We start from the raw sequence: 16,874 nt of genomic DNA, 5'->3' as shown, positions 1-16,874 counted from the left end.
TTTAATGAGAGTTCTAATAAAGCTGTTGAGGTTTTTGATTTAATTCATTGTGATGTGTGGGGTGCGTATAGAACTCTCTCTACCTCTGGAGCTGCATACTTCTTAACCATTGTTGATGACCATTCGCGAGCTGTGTGGGTATATTTGTTATGTGAAAAGAAAGCAGTAGCCGAAACTTTACAGAACTTCTTTCGTATGGTTGAACAACAGTTTAATAAGAAGGTACGCATTGTGCGTAGCGACAATGGTGGGGAATTTATGGCCTTGAAATCTTACTTTGTTGCAGAAGGGATTCTCCATCAAATAAGCTGTGTTTACACGCCGCAGCAGAACGGTCGTGTGGAAAGGAAGCATCGACATATATTGAACGTAGCTCGGTCGTTAATGTTCCAAGCGAGTATACCAATTCGATTTTGGGGCGAGTGTGTTTTGACAGCGTGCCACCTGATTAATCGCACTCCCTCGAGTGTGTTGCATGGGAAAACACCGTTTGAAATTCTTTATGGAGTGGCTCCGAGTTACACATCTTTGAGGGTCTTTGGGAGTTTGTGCTTCGCTCGTAATATTATACGCGATAAGGACAAATTTGGAGAGCGGTGTCGTCGATGCGTGTTTATGGGGTATCCTTATGGGCAAAAAGGCTGGCGTGTGTGGGATATCGAAAAGAAGGAGTTCTTTGTGTCGCAGGATGTAGTATTTGAGGAAAATACATTTTCATGGGCATCGATACAGGCAACGGAGGATGAATCTCCGATACGGGTTCCATCTCCACTGCCGATCTTTGACGATGATTCTCCTGTACAACTACCAGCTGCAGTTGCACCGATTATGGAGGACAGGGGGAGTGAGAATGAGTTGCCAGTCGAACCGATTGCAACTAATGATATGCCTCAAGAGAATGAGATTGCGACAGTACCGCTATGACGTAGTGAACGACAACGTACATGATCTACCAGACTGAATGATATGGTGGTTTATACTACACAATGTTCTGATCTCCCCGTCTCTCTCTCTTCGCACGATCCTCCACCAGTGTCAACGAGCCAAGGTATGGTCCGCTATCCCATTGCCAACTATGTTAATTGTACTAAGTTTTCTTCTTCGCATCGAGCTTTCCTTGCAGCTATCACAGCTGCCGAAGAGCCTAGATCATTTCGTGAGGCTATGAAAGACGAGCGATGGAGAAACGCAGCATCAAGTGAGGTGAAAGCATTGGAGGCTAACCGAACATGGGATGTGACAGACTTGCCACCAAATAAAAAGGCCATTGGATGTCGTTTGGTTTTTACGATTAAGTACAAGGCAAATGGGGATATTGAGAGACATAAAGCGCGGTTGGTAGCATATGGGAATAGACAGGAAGCGGGGCTAGATTATGATGAGACTTTTGCTCCGGTAGTTAAGATGACGACGGTTTGTATGTTTTTAAAAGTTGCGGCTGTCAAAGAGTGGGAAGTACACCAGATGGATGTACATAATGCGTTCTTACATGGCGATTTGCACGAAGAGGTTTACATGAAGATGCCACCAAGATTTGAATCTAGTGATAAGACGAAGGTGTGTCGTTATATGGTCTTTGCCAAGCACCCAGGTGTTGGTTCGCTAAGCTTATGGCAGCTCTTCATGGTTATGGCTTTGTTCAAAATAAACCGGACTATTCCCTCTTCACCTTGACTCGGGGTAATATGCGACTGTATGTGCTTATTTATGTCGATGATCTACTGATTGGGGGAACTGATCCAGCTGCGATTTCTAAATTCAAGGGTTACCTTCACACATGTTTTCATATGAAGGACTTGGGAAGATTGAAGTACTTTCTTGGGATCGAGGTCGCACGATCACCTGAGGGAATCTATTTATCGCAAAGGAAGTACACATTGGACATTGTGAAGGAGTGTGGGTTATTGGGGTGCAAGCCGGTGTCTACGCCGATGGAACAGAATCATAACCTTCCAAAGGATGACAGCGAGTTTTTTCATGATCCGGAACGGTATAGAAGGCTGGTTGGCCGACTTGTTTACCTTACTCATACACGTCCTGAGCTGTCGTATGCCGTGCATATGCTTGCACAGTTCATGCAACAGCCACGCAAGAGGCAGTGGGACGCAGCTATACGAGTGGTGCGGTACTTAAAGGGGTGTCCAGGTCAGGGAGTTCTTTTAAGCTCCAAGTCTGATTTGCAGATTACGGCGTACTGCGATTCGGATTGGGCTACATGTCCGATGACACGAAGATCGTTGACAGGGTTTGTTGTGATGCTTGGAGACTCTCCGGTAGCATGGAAGACGAAGAAGCAAGAAACTGTGTCGTGTTCCTCGACGGAAGCCGAATACAGAGCAATGAGTTTCACTACTCGTGAGTTGAAATGGAACCGTGCTATTCTCTCCAGCTTAGGCATCTCGCATACGCAGGCAATGCACCTACATTGTGATAGTAAATCGGCTCTGCATATTGCGGCAAATCCCGTATTTCATGAACGGATAAAACATTTAGAAAATGATTGTCATTTTCTCCGGGATGAAATACAAAATGGTTCGTTAACTACTTCTCATATCAGTACAACTGAGCAGCTAGCAGATATTTTCACAAAGGCGTTGGGCTCTTCACAGCTTATGTATCTGCGACGCAAGTTGGGCATTTGCGATCTTCATGCTCCAACTTGAGGGGGAGTATTAGGGAATCCTGAGTATATATCGAGAATATCTTTCCATATATTCTGTTATGTTAATATTCCTTATCGATAGTATTGTATCTAGGGTTCTCTCTATGTGAGATATGTATATAAACCCATCGATAGTAATGAGAACGATACAGCATTCTCTTATCTCTTTGTCATGGTATCAGAGCGGCGATCATAAAAAAAAACAGAACTTAAGAGAGAAGAGAATTGACGATCAATGGCTTCAGGCAAGAACAATGCGGAGAAGAACACTGCAGAAGGTGTGTCTACTAGAACGGGGATAACCGAAGAAGCGATGTTGTCACCGATGTACCTCCATCCGTCGGATCGACCAGGGGATTTGATAACTACGAGTGCAACTGAAGGGGGAGAACTATGAAGATTGGGCCAAGCATGTGCGGAACACCCTGCGAACGAAAGGAAAATTGGGTTTTATAGACGGGACGTTGACGAAACCTACTGCAGCGAAGGAGCTCGAGCAGTGGGAGGTGGGGAACTCGATGTTGGTGGCGTGGATCATGAACACCATCGAACCGACTCTTCGGATCTCGGTGTCAATGGTGGATGAAGCTAAGGAACTGTGGGATGATCTGAAGCTACACTTCTCGGCAGGAAACAGACCAAGGATCAGTGAGCTCCGCGCAGACATTGCTAACTGCCAGACAAAACGGAGACTCTGTTATGGTGTATTTCGGGAAGCTTAAAAAGATGTGGGATGAACTGGCAATTTACAAGCCAATAAGGACGTGTAGTTGTGGCGAGCTTAAGACGCAATTGAAAGAAGATCAAGAAGAAGAGAGGACAAATACCTTTCTCACAGGGTTAGATGCAGAGAGGTTTGGGACGGTGCGCTCAACAATTCGCAGTATCGAGCCGCTTCCTAAACTTTCTCAAGTCTATCAACGACTGGTGCGTGAAGAACGTCAACAGATGATGACCAGAAATAAAGACGTACCTGCGGAGGTGGTTGGCTTTGCTGTTAACGCAGGTAACAAAGTCAATAGCTCCCAGTATCGAGAGAAAGATGTCACGTGTACCCATTGTGGCAAATATGGGCATGCACAATCCGATTGTTTCCAGCTCACGGGATATCCGGAATGGTGGGGTGAGCGAGGAGACAGAGGAAGTGGTGCACGAGGACGTGTTGGACGGGGTGGAGGCATCGCGGGAAGAACATGACGTGGGAGAGGCTTGTATTCTGGACTATTTTTCTTGCACAGCTGAAACCAGACAGGAGCAGTTCAAGCTAATGTGGCAAAGCAGGGTGGTGACTATGATCGGGGATCTCTTCCACAACTGAGCGACGATCAGTGGACAGCTCTCTTGGGTTTTCTCTCGACAAAGAAACAAGAGAGTAATGAGAAGCTAAGTGGTAAGACCGATAATGGTGATTTTATTATCGATACCGGAGCCTCACACCATATGACGTGGGACCTTGATCTTTTGAGTAACATTGTCAATATTCATCCATGTGCGATTGGTTTACCTGATGGTGACACTGCTATAGCGACGAAACAGGGTGACTTGTGCTTGGGTGGAGATTTATGGCTACATGGAGTGTTATATTCGGAAGAGCTGACTTGCTCTTTAATTTCTGTCGCTAAGCTTCTAAAAGCTATTAAGGGATCTATTACTTTTACTGAAGATCTCTGTGTTTTGCAGGACCATACCTCGAAGACACTGATTGGAGCGGGTGAAGAGAGAGGGGGAGTCTACGTGTTTCGGGGAGTCATTGGACCGCAGGTGAACAAGACGGTGAAATCAGAGTCATCTGACTTATGGCATCAACAGTTGGGACATCCTGCTAGTAGTGTTTTGTCGTTTTTACCTAGAGATTTGGTGTATAAGAAACCTGTTGATTTTAACTCCACGTGTGAGATTTGTTTAAGGGCAAAACGAACCCGTATTTGTTTTAATGAGAGTTCTAATAAAGCTGTTGAGGTTTTTGATTTAATTCATTGTGATGTGTGATTGCGATTTGTAAACGGGGTGTTTGTTGTTTTCGTTTTACTAAGCTTCAGGTTTTAAATTTATAACCCCTAAATGTTTGCAAGTGCACAGATGTGCGCTGTAATACTTAGGGTATCGATCCACAGAGACTTAGTTGTTTCAGTACGTATTCAACGCAACGCTTAAATCAGATTAGAACAAAAAGGGTTTTGATTTTGGGTTTTTGGTTGTCACTAAATCTAAACTAGAAAGCAAGTAAAAAGCAATTGAAAGAAAACTAAAGCAGGTAAAGCAAGTAAAAAGCGATTAAACAAAGCGAATAGAAGGCAAGTAAATAGCGATTGAAAGTATAATGGAAACAAGAAAATAAGCAAATGAAAAGCAAAGGAATACGAAGGTTGTAAGCAATTAAAGACAAACGTTGGGGCTCAAGGGTATTTTGCAGGGGTTCAAGGACTTAGCTATGTCGATTTTAAACAAGTGATAAAGGTAATCAACTACGTATGTTCTAGAACTCGAGGCACGGAAGTATGAATAGCCTACTTTCGCAGCACTAAACAACTATCTCTCGCAACCCTAATCAGTAGGTTTCCACTCTGATTCTGGAAGGGAGAAGATGCAATAGCAGAACAAGACTCATCAATATTCACAACTCAACTACAGGTAGGTTTCCACTCCTGTAGAAGAATTGCTCGTTTCACCCTAGTTCAGACAATCAATGAAAGCTTTCGCAACATATCATATCAGATCGGCTTCTAAGTGGCCAGCAAAGAATCACGCAGTAAGATTAAAGGCAAACGAAGAACATCTAGAAGATTAATAATCCTAAATCTATCGATTCATAAGCAAAGACACATGAAATTCCCTTTGAAAAATCCCTTTAAACCCAACTGGGTAACTACTCAAACATATTGTAACAAAGCATCATAGAGTATTGAAATTGCAGGAAATTAAAGAGAAGAGGGAAGAAGAACGAAGAACCGAATCGCAGATGGAGGCGCGATGATTGCACTCCTCGGCGGCTCCTCCTTCAAAGGCGGGGGCTCCTCTAGGGTTTCTGAAGCACCCACACGAATTCTCTCTCTATTTTTATCTTATGTCGTCTACACACCTTTAGGAATGACCTAAAGGGGGTATTTATAGCTTCAGGGGTGGTTCTGGACACTTAGGGCTTCAAAAATAACGAAGGGAATTGATCTGGGCTTTAATTAAGTCGTCGGGAAAGTGAACGACCAAATTCCGCGGTCGCGGTGGCTCTACCCGCGGGAAAATGGGTGTTTGCCGCGGTCCCGGCACTTGCTCTCTTCCGGAACTGCATTTTCTGTCATTCTTGCATCAGGAGTATCTGAAGATCTAACCGTTGGATTATCTCCAAACCAAGTGCATTAGAAAGCTGGTTGGATCCTCTATGTTGTCTCGAAGTTTGGAGGTGATCAGACGGTGAGAAGGTCTTCATCGCTTGTCATACTTCTGACGGTCTGCATTTATCCAAAATTGCTCATTTGTTCCAAATTGCATATCTTTTGCCCAAGTTTCCTGTTAAGTCTTTTGAAACTCTAAAACATTGAAAATACTTTAAAAACCATTGAAAACAGAGTTAAACCACCTGCATAAGACATTATTATGATCCATAAAAATGGTCAAAATACGGTGTTATCAACTCCCCCAGACTTACCTTTTTGTTTGTCCTCAAACAAACTTAAATCAGGAAAGAATTTTAAAAATCGCAGGAACTAAACAATATCTCAGTGACCGTCCTTCTAAACCATAACTTATCGTGAAACATCTATTTGGATCCAGTCTAGAAAATTCTCACTAAAATACATGCAAACTAGTCCGTTAATCCGTCATGCAAAAATCTACACACTTAGATCTGACTTCCAGTCAACTAGCTCTTAACATTCATTAGAAATCTCGGTGGTTCTCATCAAAGAAAGTCTAGGCAAGGCAATCTAGGCTAGGTGTAAAAAGGGTTATTTTAGGGGTAAGGCTTAAAGTGTTTACGGGTTACCTGAAGATCTGGAGAATGCAAGATATTATGCAAAACCGCAAGAGAGAGTGAAGTTGTTGGTATCCACAGTTTTCAGTCACTTTCTTCTTGCCATAGATTACTGGCCTTCTTCCTCAGGTTCTCTCCTAACTCCCCCAGACTTAGATTTTTGTAAATCTTTCAAAAACATAGCTCTATAAACGCTTAGTAGATACTTCTTGCTCAACAAATTTCGACAATCTAGGACTCATTAGGCTTTTTGTTTCCCTCTCTCTTTTCATTCATTCGTTTTTTTTTTTTTTTTTTTGAATAGAGAGGGAACACCTTTAGATATAGAGTCTTAGAGAGCACGCAATTACCAGTTAAGATTTGTCTTGTAAAGCTTCTTGATGTTTCTGATACTCTTCCTTCCCAATTCCATTCAGTCTCCTTTGTGAGTGACTGAAAACTGCGTCGCTCCTCTTCTTTCCGACGTTTTTGCACATATCTGCTGATATAAACTAAAGAGAGAATGCACGAGGATTGAAAACAAGGGTTTTGGGTTTAGGGTATGGTACCAGATAAAGATAAACTGGTCATCTAGGACGACAAAGAGTGATAAAAGTGAGGGTAAAAGACGTCCTAGATGTGTATGTCGATGCCTGCCAAATCAATGATGAGAAAATTAAATGTCAATATTAAGGTCAAATAAAATGAGCTAGTATATCCTGTCAGAAAGAATCTCCATGAATAGAAGTCCTCTGGTGGGATTTCGTAATGCAAGTACTTAGCTACCGCCTAGTCTAGGCCTAAATCACAAAAAGAGCAAAAAACGAGGAAATAGCGTAGAAGCACACTGGTATAATTCATCATAGTAATGTTACTGTGTTCCTGGTTTGAAAAATTTTTGAAAAACTTTTTGAAAAATTGTATGTGTCCAAAACAAACTCAAAACAAATCAAATTTCATTAGTAACGGATGAACATCCTCCCCCAGACTTATTTCACACTGTCCTCAGTGTGATAAATCTTGGAAAGAATGGTAAAGAAAATAGAAATGTTGAAATGTTTAAGTGAACTTATCGTGCTGGAGAGTGCTGCTCGTCTTTTTTATTTATTCTTCCTTATTGAAAACCTGAAATTAAATGAAACAGAAACAAAGCAATGGAAATAGAAAATAAAGGTCAAAGGGAAATAGATAAAATACCAAGTGGGTTGCCTCCCACTAAGCGCTTGTTTCAAGTCATTAGCTTGACAATTTTGCTCGATTAGACTTAACCGGGGTCGTGACACTCCTTGGTCTCATCATTGGCCGATGATGGATCAATCAAAAACATCACTTCTCTCTCGTCTTCGGTTTCTTCAGCCAGATATGGCTTTACACGCTGTCCATTCACTGTAAATGAGTTTCCGGTTCTGTCCCACAGGACAATGGCTCCGTATGGCTTGACTTCCTTTATCGTGAAGGGTCCTGACCATCTTGAACGTAATTTTCCTGGAAAAAGCTTAAAACGAGAATTGAAAAGAAGTACCTTATCGTTGGGAGCAAAAGTTCTATGAATAATCTTCTTATCATGATATGCTTTAGTCTTCTCCTTGTAGATCTTCGAGTTTTCGTAAGCATTGTGTCGGATTTCTTCTAACTCGTGAAGTTGAAGTAGTCTTCTTTCTCCAGCTATTTTCAGATTCATGTTCATCTCCTTGATAGCCCATTGCGCCTTATACTCTAGTTCTACTGGAAGGTGACATGCTTTTCCATAAACTAGGTTGAATGGTGTTGTTCCTAATGGTGTCTTGAATGCTGTTCGATATGCCCATAATGCATCGTCAAGCTTGGTAGACCAATCCTTGCGATGAACTGCAGTCGTTTTCTGCAAAATCGACTTGATTTCTCTGTTTGAGATCTCTACTCTATGTGTAACTCCATTCTTTCTAAGAAGATTTTCGAAAACTCTGTTGATGAAGTGCGATCCTCCGTCGCTTATCACAATTCTAGGAACTCCAAAACGCGGGAATATAACAGATTTAAACAGCTTCATGACAACTTTTGCATCATTGGTGGGGCTAGCGACTGCTTCAACCCACTTAGAGACGTAGTCTACTGCTACTAAGATGTATTGGTTTCCAAAAGAAGTAGGAAAAGGTCCCATAAAATCTATTCCCCAGACATCAAAAATTTCGACTTCGAGAATAAAATTTTGAGGCATCTCATTCCTTTTGCTTATGTTGCCCATCCTTTGGCATTTATCGCATCGCGATATATAAGCTTGGGTATCTTTGGACAAAGTAGGCCACCAAAAACCTGCTTGCAAGAACTTTGAAGCGGTTTTGAAGGTTGCAAAATGTCCTGCGTAAGACGAGCTATGGCATCCGAATAAAATTCCTTCCATCTCTTCTTCAGCCACGCATCTTCGGAATAACCCATCAGCACATCTCTTATAGAGATAGGGTTCATCCCAAAAATAATGTCTTATGTCTTTCAGAAACTTTTTATTCCTATAACCAAAGAATTGCGGTGGTTCTACATCAGCCGCTAGGTAATTTTCTATGTGCCTAAACCATGGGGTGTTGAAAGCATCTGCTCGTCGCATGAAAGGACGTGGTGGTGCGGTATTGGAATTGGTGGGGGTTGTATCTATAGCGTAGATGTTTTCTTCAGGCAAACTGTCATTTAGAGGCAATCTTTCTTCAACTCGAATTCGTGAAAGATGGTCTGCAACTCCATTATCTGCTCCTTTCCGATCTCGAATTTCGATATCAAATTCTTGCAGTAAGAGGATCCATCTTATCAACCGAGGTTTAGCGTCTTTCTTAGATATTAAATACTTGATTGCAACATGATCAGTATGAACTATGACCTTAGATCCTACGAGATAAGAACAGAATTTCTCAAATGCAAATACGACAGCTAGAAGTTCTTTCTCTGTTGTAGCATAATTGCATTGAGCTTTGTCTAGAGTTCTGCTTGCGTAGTAGATTACGTGCAGTTTCTTATCTTTTTGTTGGCCAAGCACTGCTCCGACTGCATAGTCACTTGCATCGCACATGATTTCGAATGGGAGTTCCCAATCAGGTGCTTGCACGACAGGGGCGGAGACAAGAGCTTGTTTGATCTTATGAAACGCGGCTACGCACTCATCATCGAACTCGAAGTTCGTTTCTTTGCAAAGCAAACGCGTAAGAGGTCTAGCTATTTGAGAAAAATCTTTAATGAAGCGCCTATAGAATCCTGCGTGTCCTAAGAAACTACGAATTCCTTTTCGTTTGTGGGTGGTTATAGGCTGGTCATGACTTCGATTTTAGATTTGTCAACTTCAATACCTTTTTCGGAAATTCTGTGCCCAAGCACGATTCCGTCTTGTACCATGAAGTGACATTTTTCCCAATTTAATACTAAGTGCTTATCTTCATATCTTTGCAGAACTTTACCAAGATTGCCTAGGCATTTTTCAAAAGAAGATCCATAGACAGAGAAGTCGTCCATGAATACTTCCATGAAATCTTCAATAAAGTCTGTGAAGATCGACATCATGCACCGCTGGAAGGTAGCAGGTGCATTACACAATCCAAAAGGCATACGTCTGTAAGCAAACGTGCCATATGGACAAGTGAATGTCGTTTTATCTTGATCCTCCGGTCGAATAGGAATTTGGAAAAATCCGGAGTATCCATCAAGGAAGCAATAGTAGGGATGATTAGCTAATCTTTCTAGCATTTGATCTATGAAGGGAAGTGGAAAATGATCTTTCTTAGTTGCTGCGTTCAGTTTCCGGTAATCGATGCACATACGATGTCCAGTTACTGTTCTTGTAGCGATCATTTCATCTTTATCATTTTTAATGACAGTGACTCCTCTTTTTTTTGGGACAACATGAACTGGGCTAACCCAAGTGCTATCTGAGATAGGAAAGATTATTCCAGCTTCTAAAAGCTTCATAATCTCCTTCTTGACAACATCCATGAGATTAGGGTTCAGTCTCCTTTGACTTTCGATTGAGTTTTTTGCATTATCCTCTAGATTTATCTTGTGCATACAAAGATCTGGAGAGATTCCAGGTATGTCATCAAGTGAATATCCTAAGGCTTTTCTATGCTTTCTCAGCTCAGTCAACAGCATTGTGGTTTCTTCTTCCGTCAAACCAGAGTTTATTTTGACAGGATAAGTAGAATTTGGTCCAAGGAAAGCGTACTTAAGTCCGACGAGAAGAGGTTTAAGCTCGACTTTAGGGGCTTTAAGCTCGCTCCAAGGATCATTAATTTCTGCGGCAGTGTCTTTAGGAGGTGTAGGAATGTTTGTTTGGTCCTTAAGATCTAGATAGTTTAGAGGTTTCCTATAAGTTTCGGACTTATCAAGCATACGTGCGCATTCACTCGAAATTTCTTCAAGGAAATTGCGTTCAACTTTTGCGGGTGAAAGCGTGACACTTAAAGGGTCATCTAGAAGCAGATCTTCATAGACTTCCTCAATATTTCCGTCTAACTCATCAACCCAACAAATTTTGCCATCCAAAGTTGGTTTATCGAAACTGTTGTTCATGTCAAACTGCATAACTGAACCGGCTAGATGAAGGTCGATTTTTCCTTCAGGAACATTGATTATGGCTCCGGCTGTAGATAGGAATGGTCGTCCAAGAATAAGGGGATCCTTAGGTTCTTTTTCTAGTTCTAGAACTACGAAATCGGTAGGTATGGAACATTTTTCGATTTCTACAGGAACATCTACTAGGATACCTACTGGTTGTCTAACAGAACGATCAGTTAATACTAAAGAAATTTTAGTGGGCTTGAAAGTGTGATGTCCTAAACGTTTTGCTACTGAAAGAGGCTCATGTTTATGCTAGAACCTAAATCACAGAGAGCACGCTCAAAAGCTACATCATTGATGGTGCATGAAAGTACAAAGCTTCCAGGATCATTTTTCTTTTCAGGGATTCGGCTTTGCAAGATAGAACTACATTCATGGGTTATCATCATAACACCTTCTTCAAGAGTTAAAGAATTTGTTAGAATACCCTTCATGTATTTTCTTAAAGCAGGAATCATAGCACAAGCTTCTACAAAAGGTAATTTCACATTTAATTGATCAATCAACTCTTTCAGCTTAGCTTTTTCTTTTTCTTTCTTAGGGGCTTTTAAGGCTCTAGGATATGGAGGTTTAGGTTTATAGACACGAGTTGGTGGAGGTGGAATCGGGTCTTCTCCGAGGATTTCCCGGGATGAATCTTCTCTTACTTGTTCTCCATCCTTCTCTCCTACCACTTCTTTTTCAACATCTTCATTCGTGATTCTTTCTTTTTCTTTCTCCTTTTCCTTACCCTTTTCCTCATCTTCAGGATCTTTAGGAAATTCAGGCTCTTTGTAAGCTAATCCACTCCTAAGTGTGATAGCTTTCACATCATCGGAGGGATCTGCTTCACTTGAGCTTTCGAAAGAATTTTCACTTGGTTCCTCCTCAGGTTTATCTAAGTTTTTAGAATTGGTTTTGACCATTATGTTAAGGAGGGTATCGGAATCCTTCTGCATCTCTTTTAGTTCAGATCTAAGATCACTAATCTCTTGAGACATAGATTTTTCAAGCTCTAGAATCTTTTTGTTTAGGTTTTCAGCTTCAGAAGAGGGAAAACTAGGATAGGAAACAGGATTAGATTGAATAGCCGAGATTGGTTCAGAAGATGGTGTCCAACCAGGCTTGAAAGACGTTTTCCCGCGGTCAGGTGGCTCACGACCGCGGTGAATCAAGTCTTGGCCGCGGTCAGAACAGCCACGACCGCGGTGAAAGGTTGCTTGGCCGCGGTCAGAACAGCCACGACCGCGGTGATCAGAAACGAATGGAACATCATGAATTTGATAGACTTCTGCAGTGTTAACCATCCCTTGACCATAAGAATCCATTGGGTTGTCCCAACCATCAAAGTTACACGTATTGTATACCCTATTTGGTTGTTGCAATCCAAGATGACTCATTATGTGACGGAGACACTTTTTAACTTCCGAAATTTCTTCTTTCTTCTCAGGAAGTGCAGAATTACCAAAGGTTACTTGATTTCGGATGCTGTTTCCTAAATTTTTAATGAAAACGTGAGCATCTTCTACAGATCTAGTTGTGAAATCTCCATTACTTGCTATATCAAAAGAGTGTCGTAACTCTGGAGTTATACCATGATAGAAAATACTTAGCAGGTATTCCTCGGCATATCCATGGTGTGGACAATCTCTTTGGTATTCCCTAAATCTTTCCCAAGTATCTAAAAGATATTCATCTTCTTTTTGTTTAAAAGTTCTTATCTTCTTTCTTAAGAGATTTGCAAGATTTCTAGTGTAAAAACAATTTAGGAAAGCAGTTTTACACGCTGCCCACGTTTTTAGTGAAGCAGGTGGCAAAGATTTTAGCCATTTGCTGGCCTTATCTCTAAGAGAGAATGGGAAAAGACTACACTTGTGGTAATCCCCATTTGCTGTAATGGTTGCACATAATTCTTCGAACGTCTCGATATGGTCTATCGGATTTTCGAATGAATAACCAGAGAATTGATTTTGTTGAACTAATTAGATATGGGGTACCTTAATTTCGGTTTTGCCATCCTCAGGTAAGGCTGGTTGAATAGCTCTTCGATCTCCCATGAACTTTTCGAGTGAATCGAAACTTCCAATCAGTTCATCATCATCTTTGTGTTTGACCGATCCGATTAGCTCATTGTCATCATAAATCGGTTCTTCAAACTCATCATCAGTCAGGTCATCATCACTTGGATCACCATCCACACGATTTGGTGGATCACCAAGAGTCCCAGGAACATGTTCCCGGTCTCTCATTGCAGAGAAACCTGAAAAATTCAAAAGAAAAAGTAAAAATAAACAAGTGTTCTAATGGATTTAAGCTGGGATTCGCGACGAAACAAATTTAAGTCCCTGGCAACGGCGCCAAAAACTTGATTGCGATTTGTAAACGGGGTGTTTGTTGTTTTTGTTTTACTAAGCTTCAGGTTTTAAATTTATAACCCCTAAATGTCTGCAAGTGCACAGATGTGCGCTGTTATACTTAGGGTATCGATCCACAGAGACTTAGTTGTTTCAGTATGAATTCAACGCAACGCTTAAATCCGATTAGAACAAAAAGGGTTTTGATTTTGGGTTTTTGGTTGTCACTAAATCTAAACTAGAAAGCAAGTAAAAAGCAATTGAAAGAAAACTAAAGCAGGTAAAGCAAGTAAAAAGCGATTAAACAAAGCGAATAGAAGGCAAGTAAATAGCGATTGAAAGTATAATGGAAACAAGAAAATAAGCAAATGAAAAGCAAAGGAATACGAAGGTTGTAAGCAATTAAAGACAAACGTTGGGGCTCAAGGGTATTTCGCAGGGGTTCAAGGACTTAGCTATGTCGATTTTAAACAAGTGATAAAGGTAATCAACTACGTATGTTCTAGAACTCGAGGCACGGAAGTATGAATAGCCTACTTTCGCAGCACTAAACAACTATCTCTCGCAACCCTAATCAGTAGGTTTCCACTCTGATTCTGGAAGGGAGAAGATGCAATAGCAGAACAAGACTCATCAATATTCACAACTCAACTACAGGTAGGTTTCCACTCCTGTAGAAGAATTGCTCGTTTCACCCTAGTTCAGACAATCAATGAAAGCTTTCGCAACATATCATATCAGATCGGCTTTTAAGTGGCCAGCAAAGAATCACGCAGTAAGATTAAAGGCAAACGAAGAACATCTAGAAGATTAATAATCCTAAATCTATCGATTCATAAGCAAAGACACATGAAATTCCCTTTGAAAAATCCCTTTAAACCCAACTGGGTAACTACTCAAACATATTGTAACAAAGCATCATAGAGTATTGAAATTGCAGGAAATTAAAGAGAAGAGGGAAGAAGAACGAAGAACCGAATCGCAGATGGAGGCGCGATGATTGCACTCCTCGGCGGCTCCTCCTTCAAAGGCGGGGGCTCCTCTAGGGTTTCTGAAGCACCCACACGAATTCTCTCTCTATTTTTATCTTATGTCGTCTACACACCTTTAGGAATGACCTAAAGGGGGTATTTATAGCTTCAGGGGTGGTTCTGGACACTTAGGGCTTCAAAAATAACGAAGGGAATTGATCTGGGCTTTAATTAAGTCGTCGGGAAAGTGAACGACCAAATTCCGCGGTCGCGGTGGCTCTACCCGCGGGAAAATGGGTGTTTGCCGCGGTCCCGGCACTTGCTCTCTTCCGGAACTGCATTTTCTGTCATTCTTGCATCAGGAGTATCTGAAGATCTAACCGTTGGATTATCTCCAAACCAAGTGAATTAGAAAGCTGGTTGGATCCTCTATGTTGTCTCAAATTTTGGAGGTGATCAGACGGTGAGAAGGTCTTCATCGCTTGTCATACTTCTGACGGTCTGCATTTATCCAAAATTGCTCATTTGTTCCAAATTGCATATCTTTTGCCCAAGTTTCCTGTTAAGTCTTTTGAAACTCTAAAACATTGAAAATACTTTTAAAACCATTGAAAACAGAGTTAAAACACCTGCATAAGACATTATTATGATCCATAAAAATGGTCAAAATACGGTGTTATCAACTCCCCCAGACTTACCTTTTTGTTTGTCCTCAAACAAACTTAAATCAGGAAAGAATTTTAAAAATCGCAGGAACTAAACAATATCTCAGTGACCGTCCTTCTAAACCATAACTTATCGTGAAACATCTATTTGGATTCAGTCTAGAAAATTCTCACTAAAATACATGCAAACTAGTCCGTTAATCCGTCATGCAAAAATCTACACACTTAGATCTGACTTCCAGTCAACTAGCTCTTAACATTCATTAGAAATCTCGGTGGTTCTCATCAAAGAAAGTCTAGGCAAGGCAATCTAGGCTAGGTGTAAAAAGGGTTATTTTAGGGGTAAGGCTTAAAGTGTTTACGGGTTACCTGAAGATCTGGAGAATGCAAGATATTATGCAAAACCGCAAGAGAGAGTGAAGCTGTTGGTATCCACAGTTTTCAGTCACTTTCTTCTTGCCATAGATTACTGGCCTTCTTCCTCAGGTTCTCTCCTAACTCCCCCAGACTTAGATTTTTGTAAATCTTTCAAAAACATAGCTCTATAAACGCTTAGTAGATACTTCTTGCTCAACAAATTTCGACAATCTAGGACTCATTAGGCTTTTTGTTTCCCTCTCTCTTTTCATTCATTCATTCGTTTTTTTTTTTTTTTTTTGAATAGAGAGGGAACACCTTTAGATATAGAGTCTTAGAGAGCACGCAATTACCAGTTAAGATTTGTCTTGTAAAGCTTCTTGATGTTTCTGATACTCTTCCTTCCCAATTCCATTCAGTCTCCTTTGTGAGTGACTGAAAACTGCGTCGCTCCTCTTCTTTCCGACGTTTTTGCACATATCTGCTGATATAAACTAAAGAGAGAATGCACGAGGATTGAAAACAAGGGTTTTGGGTTTAGGGTATGGTACCAGATAAAGATAAACTGGTCATCTAGGACGACAAAGAGTGATAAAAATGAGGGTAAAAGACGTCCTAGATGTGTATGTCGATGCCTGCCAAATCAATGATGAGAAAATTAAATGTCAATATTAAGGTCAAATAAAATGAGCTAGTATATCCTGTCAGAAAGAATCTCCATGAATAGAAGTCCTCTGGTGGGATTTCGTAATGCAAGTACTTAGCTACCGCCTAGTCTAGGCCTAAATCACAAAAAGAGCAAAAAACGAGGAAATAGCGTAGAAGCACACTGGTATAATTCATCATAGTAATGTTACTTTTTTCCTGGTTTGAAAAATTTTTGAAAAACTTTTTGAAAAATTGTATGTGTCCAAAACAAACTCAAAACAAATCAAATTTCATTAGTAACGGATGAACATCTTCCCCCAGACTTATTTCACACTGTCCTCAGTGTGATAAATCTTGGAAAGAATGGTAAAGAAAATAGAAATGTTGAAATGTTTAAGTGAACTTATCGTGCTGGAGAGTGCTGCTCGTCTTTTTTATTTATTCTTCCTTATTGAAAACCTGAAATTAAATGAAACAGAAACAAAGCAATGGAAATAGAAAATAAAGGTCAAAGGGAAATAGATAAAATACCAAGTGGGTTGCCTCCCACTAAGCGCTTGTTTCAAGTCATTAGCTTGACATTTTTGCTCGATTAGACTTAACCGGGGTCGTGACACTCCTTGGTCTCATCATTGGCCGATGATGGATCAATCAAAAACATCACTTCTCTCTCGTCTTCGGTTTCTTCAGCCAGATATGGCTTTACACGCTGTCCAT

The 16,874-nt window shown here is 40.9% G+C and overlaps 1 protein-coding gene and 1 non-coding gene across 2 annotated transcripts; both read left to right on the top strand.

The window, feature by feature from the left end:
- Positions 1-1,685: 1,685 nt before the first annotated feature.
- Positions 1,686-2,663, top strand: LOC112083125 (uncharacterized mitochondrial protein AtMg00810-like). Its single transcript, XM_024150859.1, has one exon. The coding sequence runs from the start codon at positions 1,686-1,688 to the stop codon at positions 2,661-2,663; it is 978 nt and encodes a 325-aa protein (XP_024006627.1).
- Positions 2,664-12,791: 10,128 nt separating this feature from the next.
- LOC112083227 lies at positions 12,792-12,899 on the top strand. The gene has a single exon (XR_002897519.1). It is a non-coding gene; the product is annotated as a small nucleolar RNA R71 (small nucleolar RNA).
- The last annotated feature ends 3,975 nt before the right edge of the window (positions 12,900-16,874 follow it).

Source organism: Eutrema salsugineum, unplaced genomic scaffold (genome assembly GCF_000478725.1).
Source record: "Eutrema salsugineum unplaced genomic scaffold, Eutsalg1_0 scaffold_7, whole genome shotgun sequence".
Classification (NCBI taxonomy): domain Eukaryota; kingdom Viridiplantae; phylum Streptophyta; class Magnoliopsida; order Brassicales; family Brassicaceae; genus Eutrema; species Eutrema salsugineum.
Note: the sequence above shows the minus strand (reverse complement) of the source record. Positions and strands in the feature narration are given on the sequence as shown.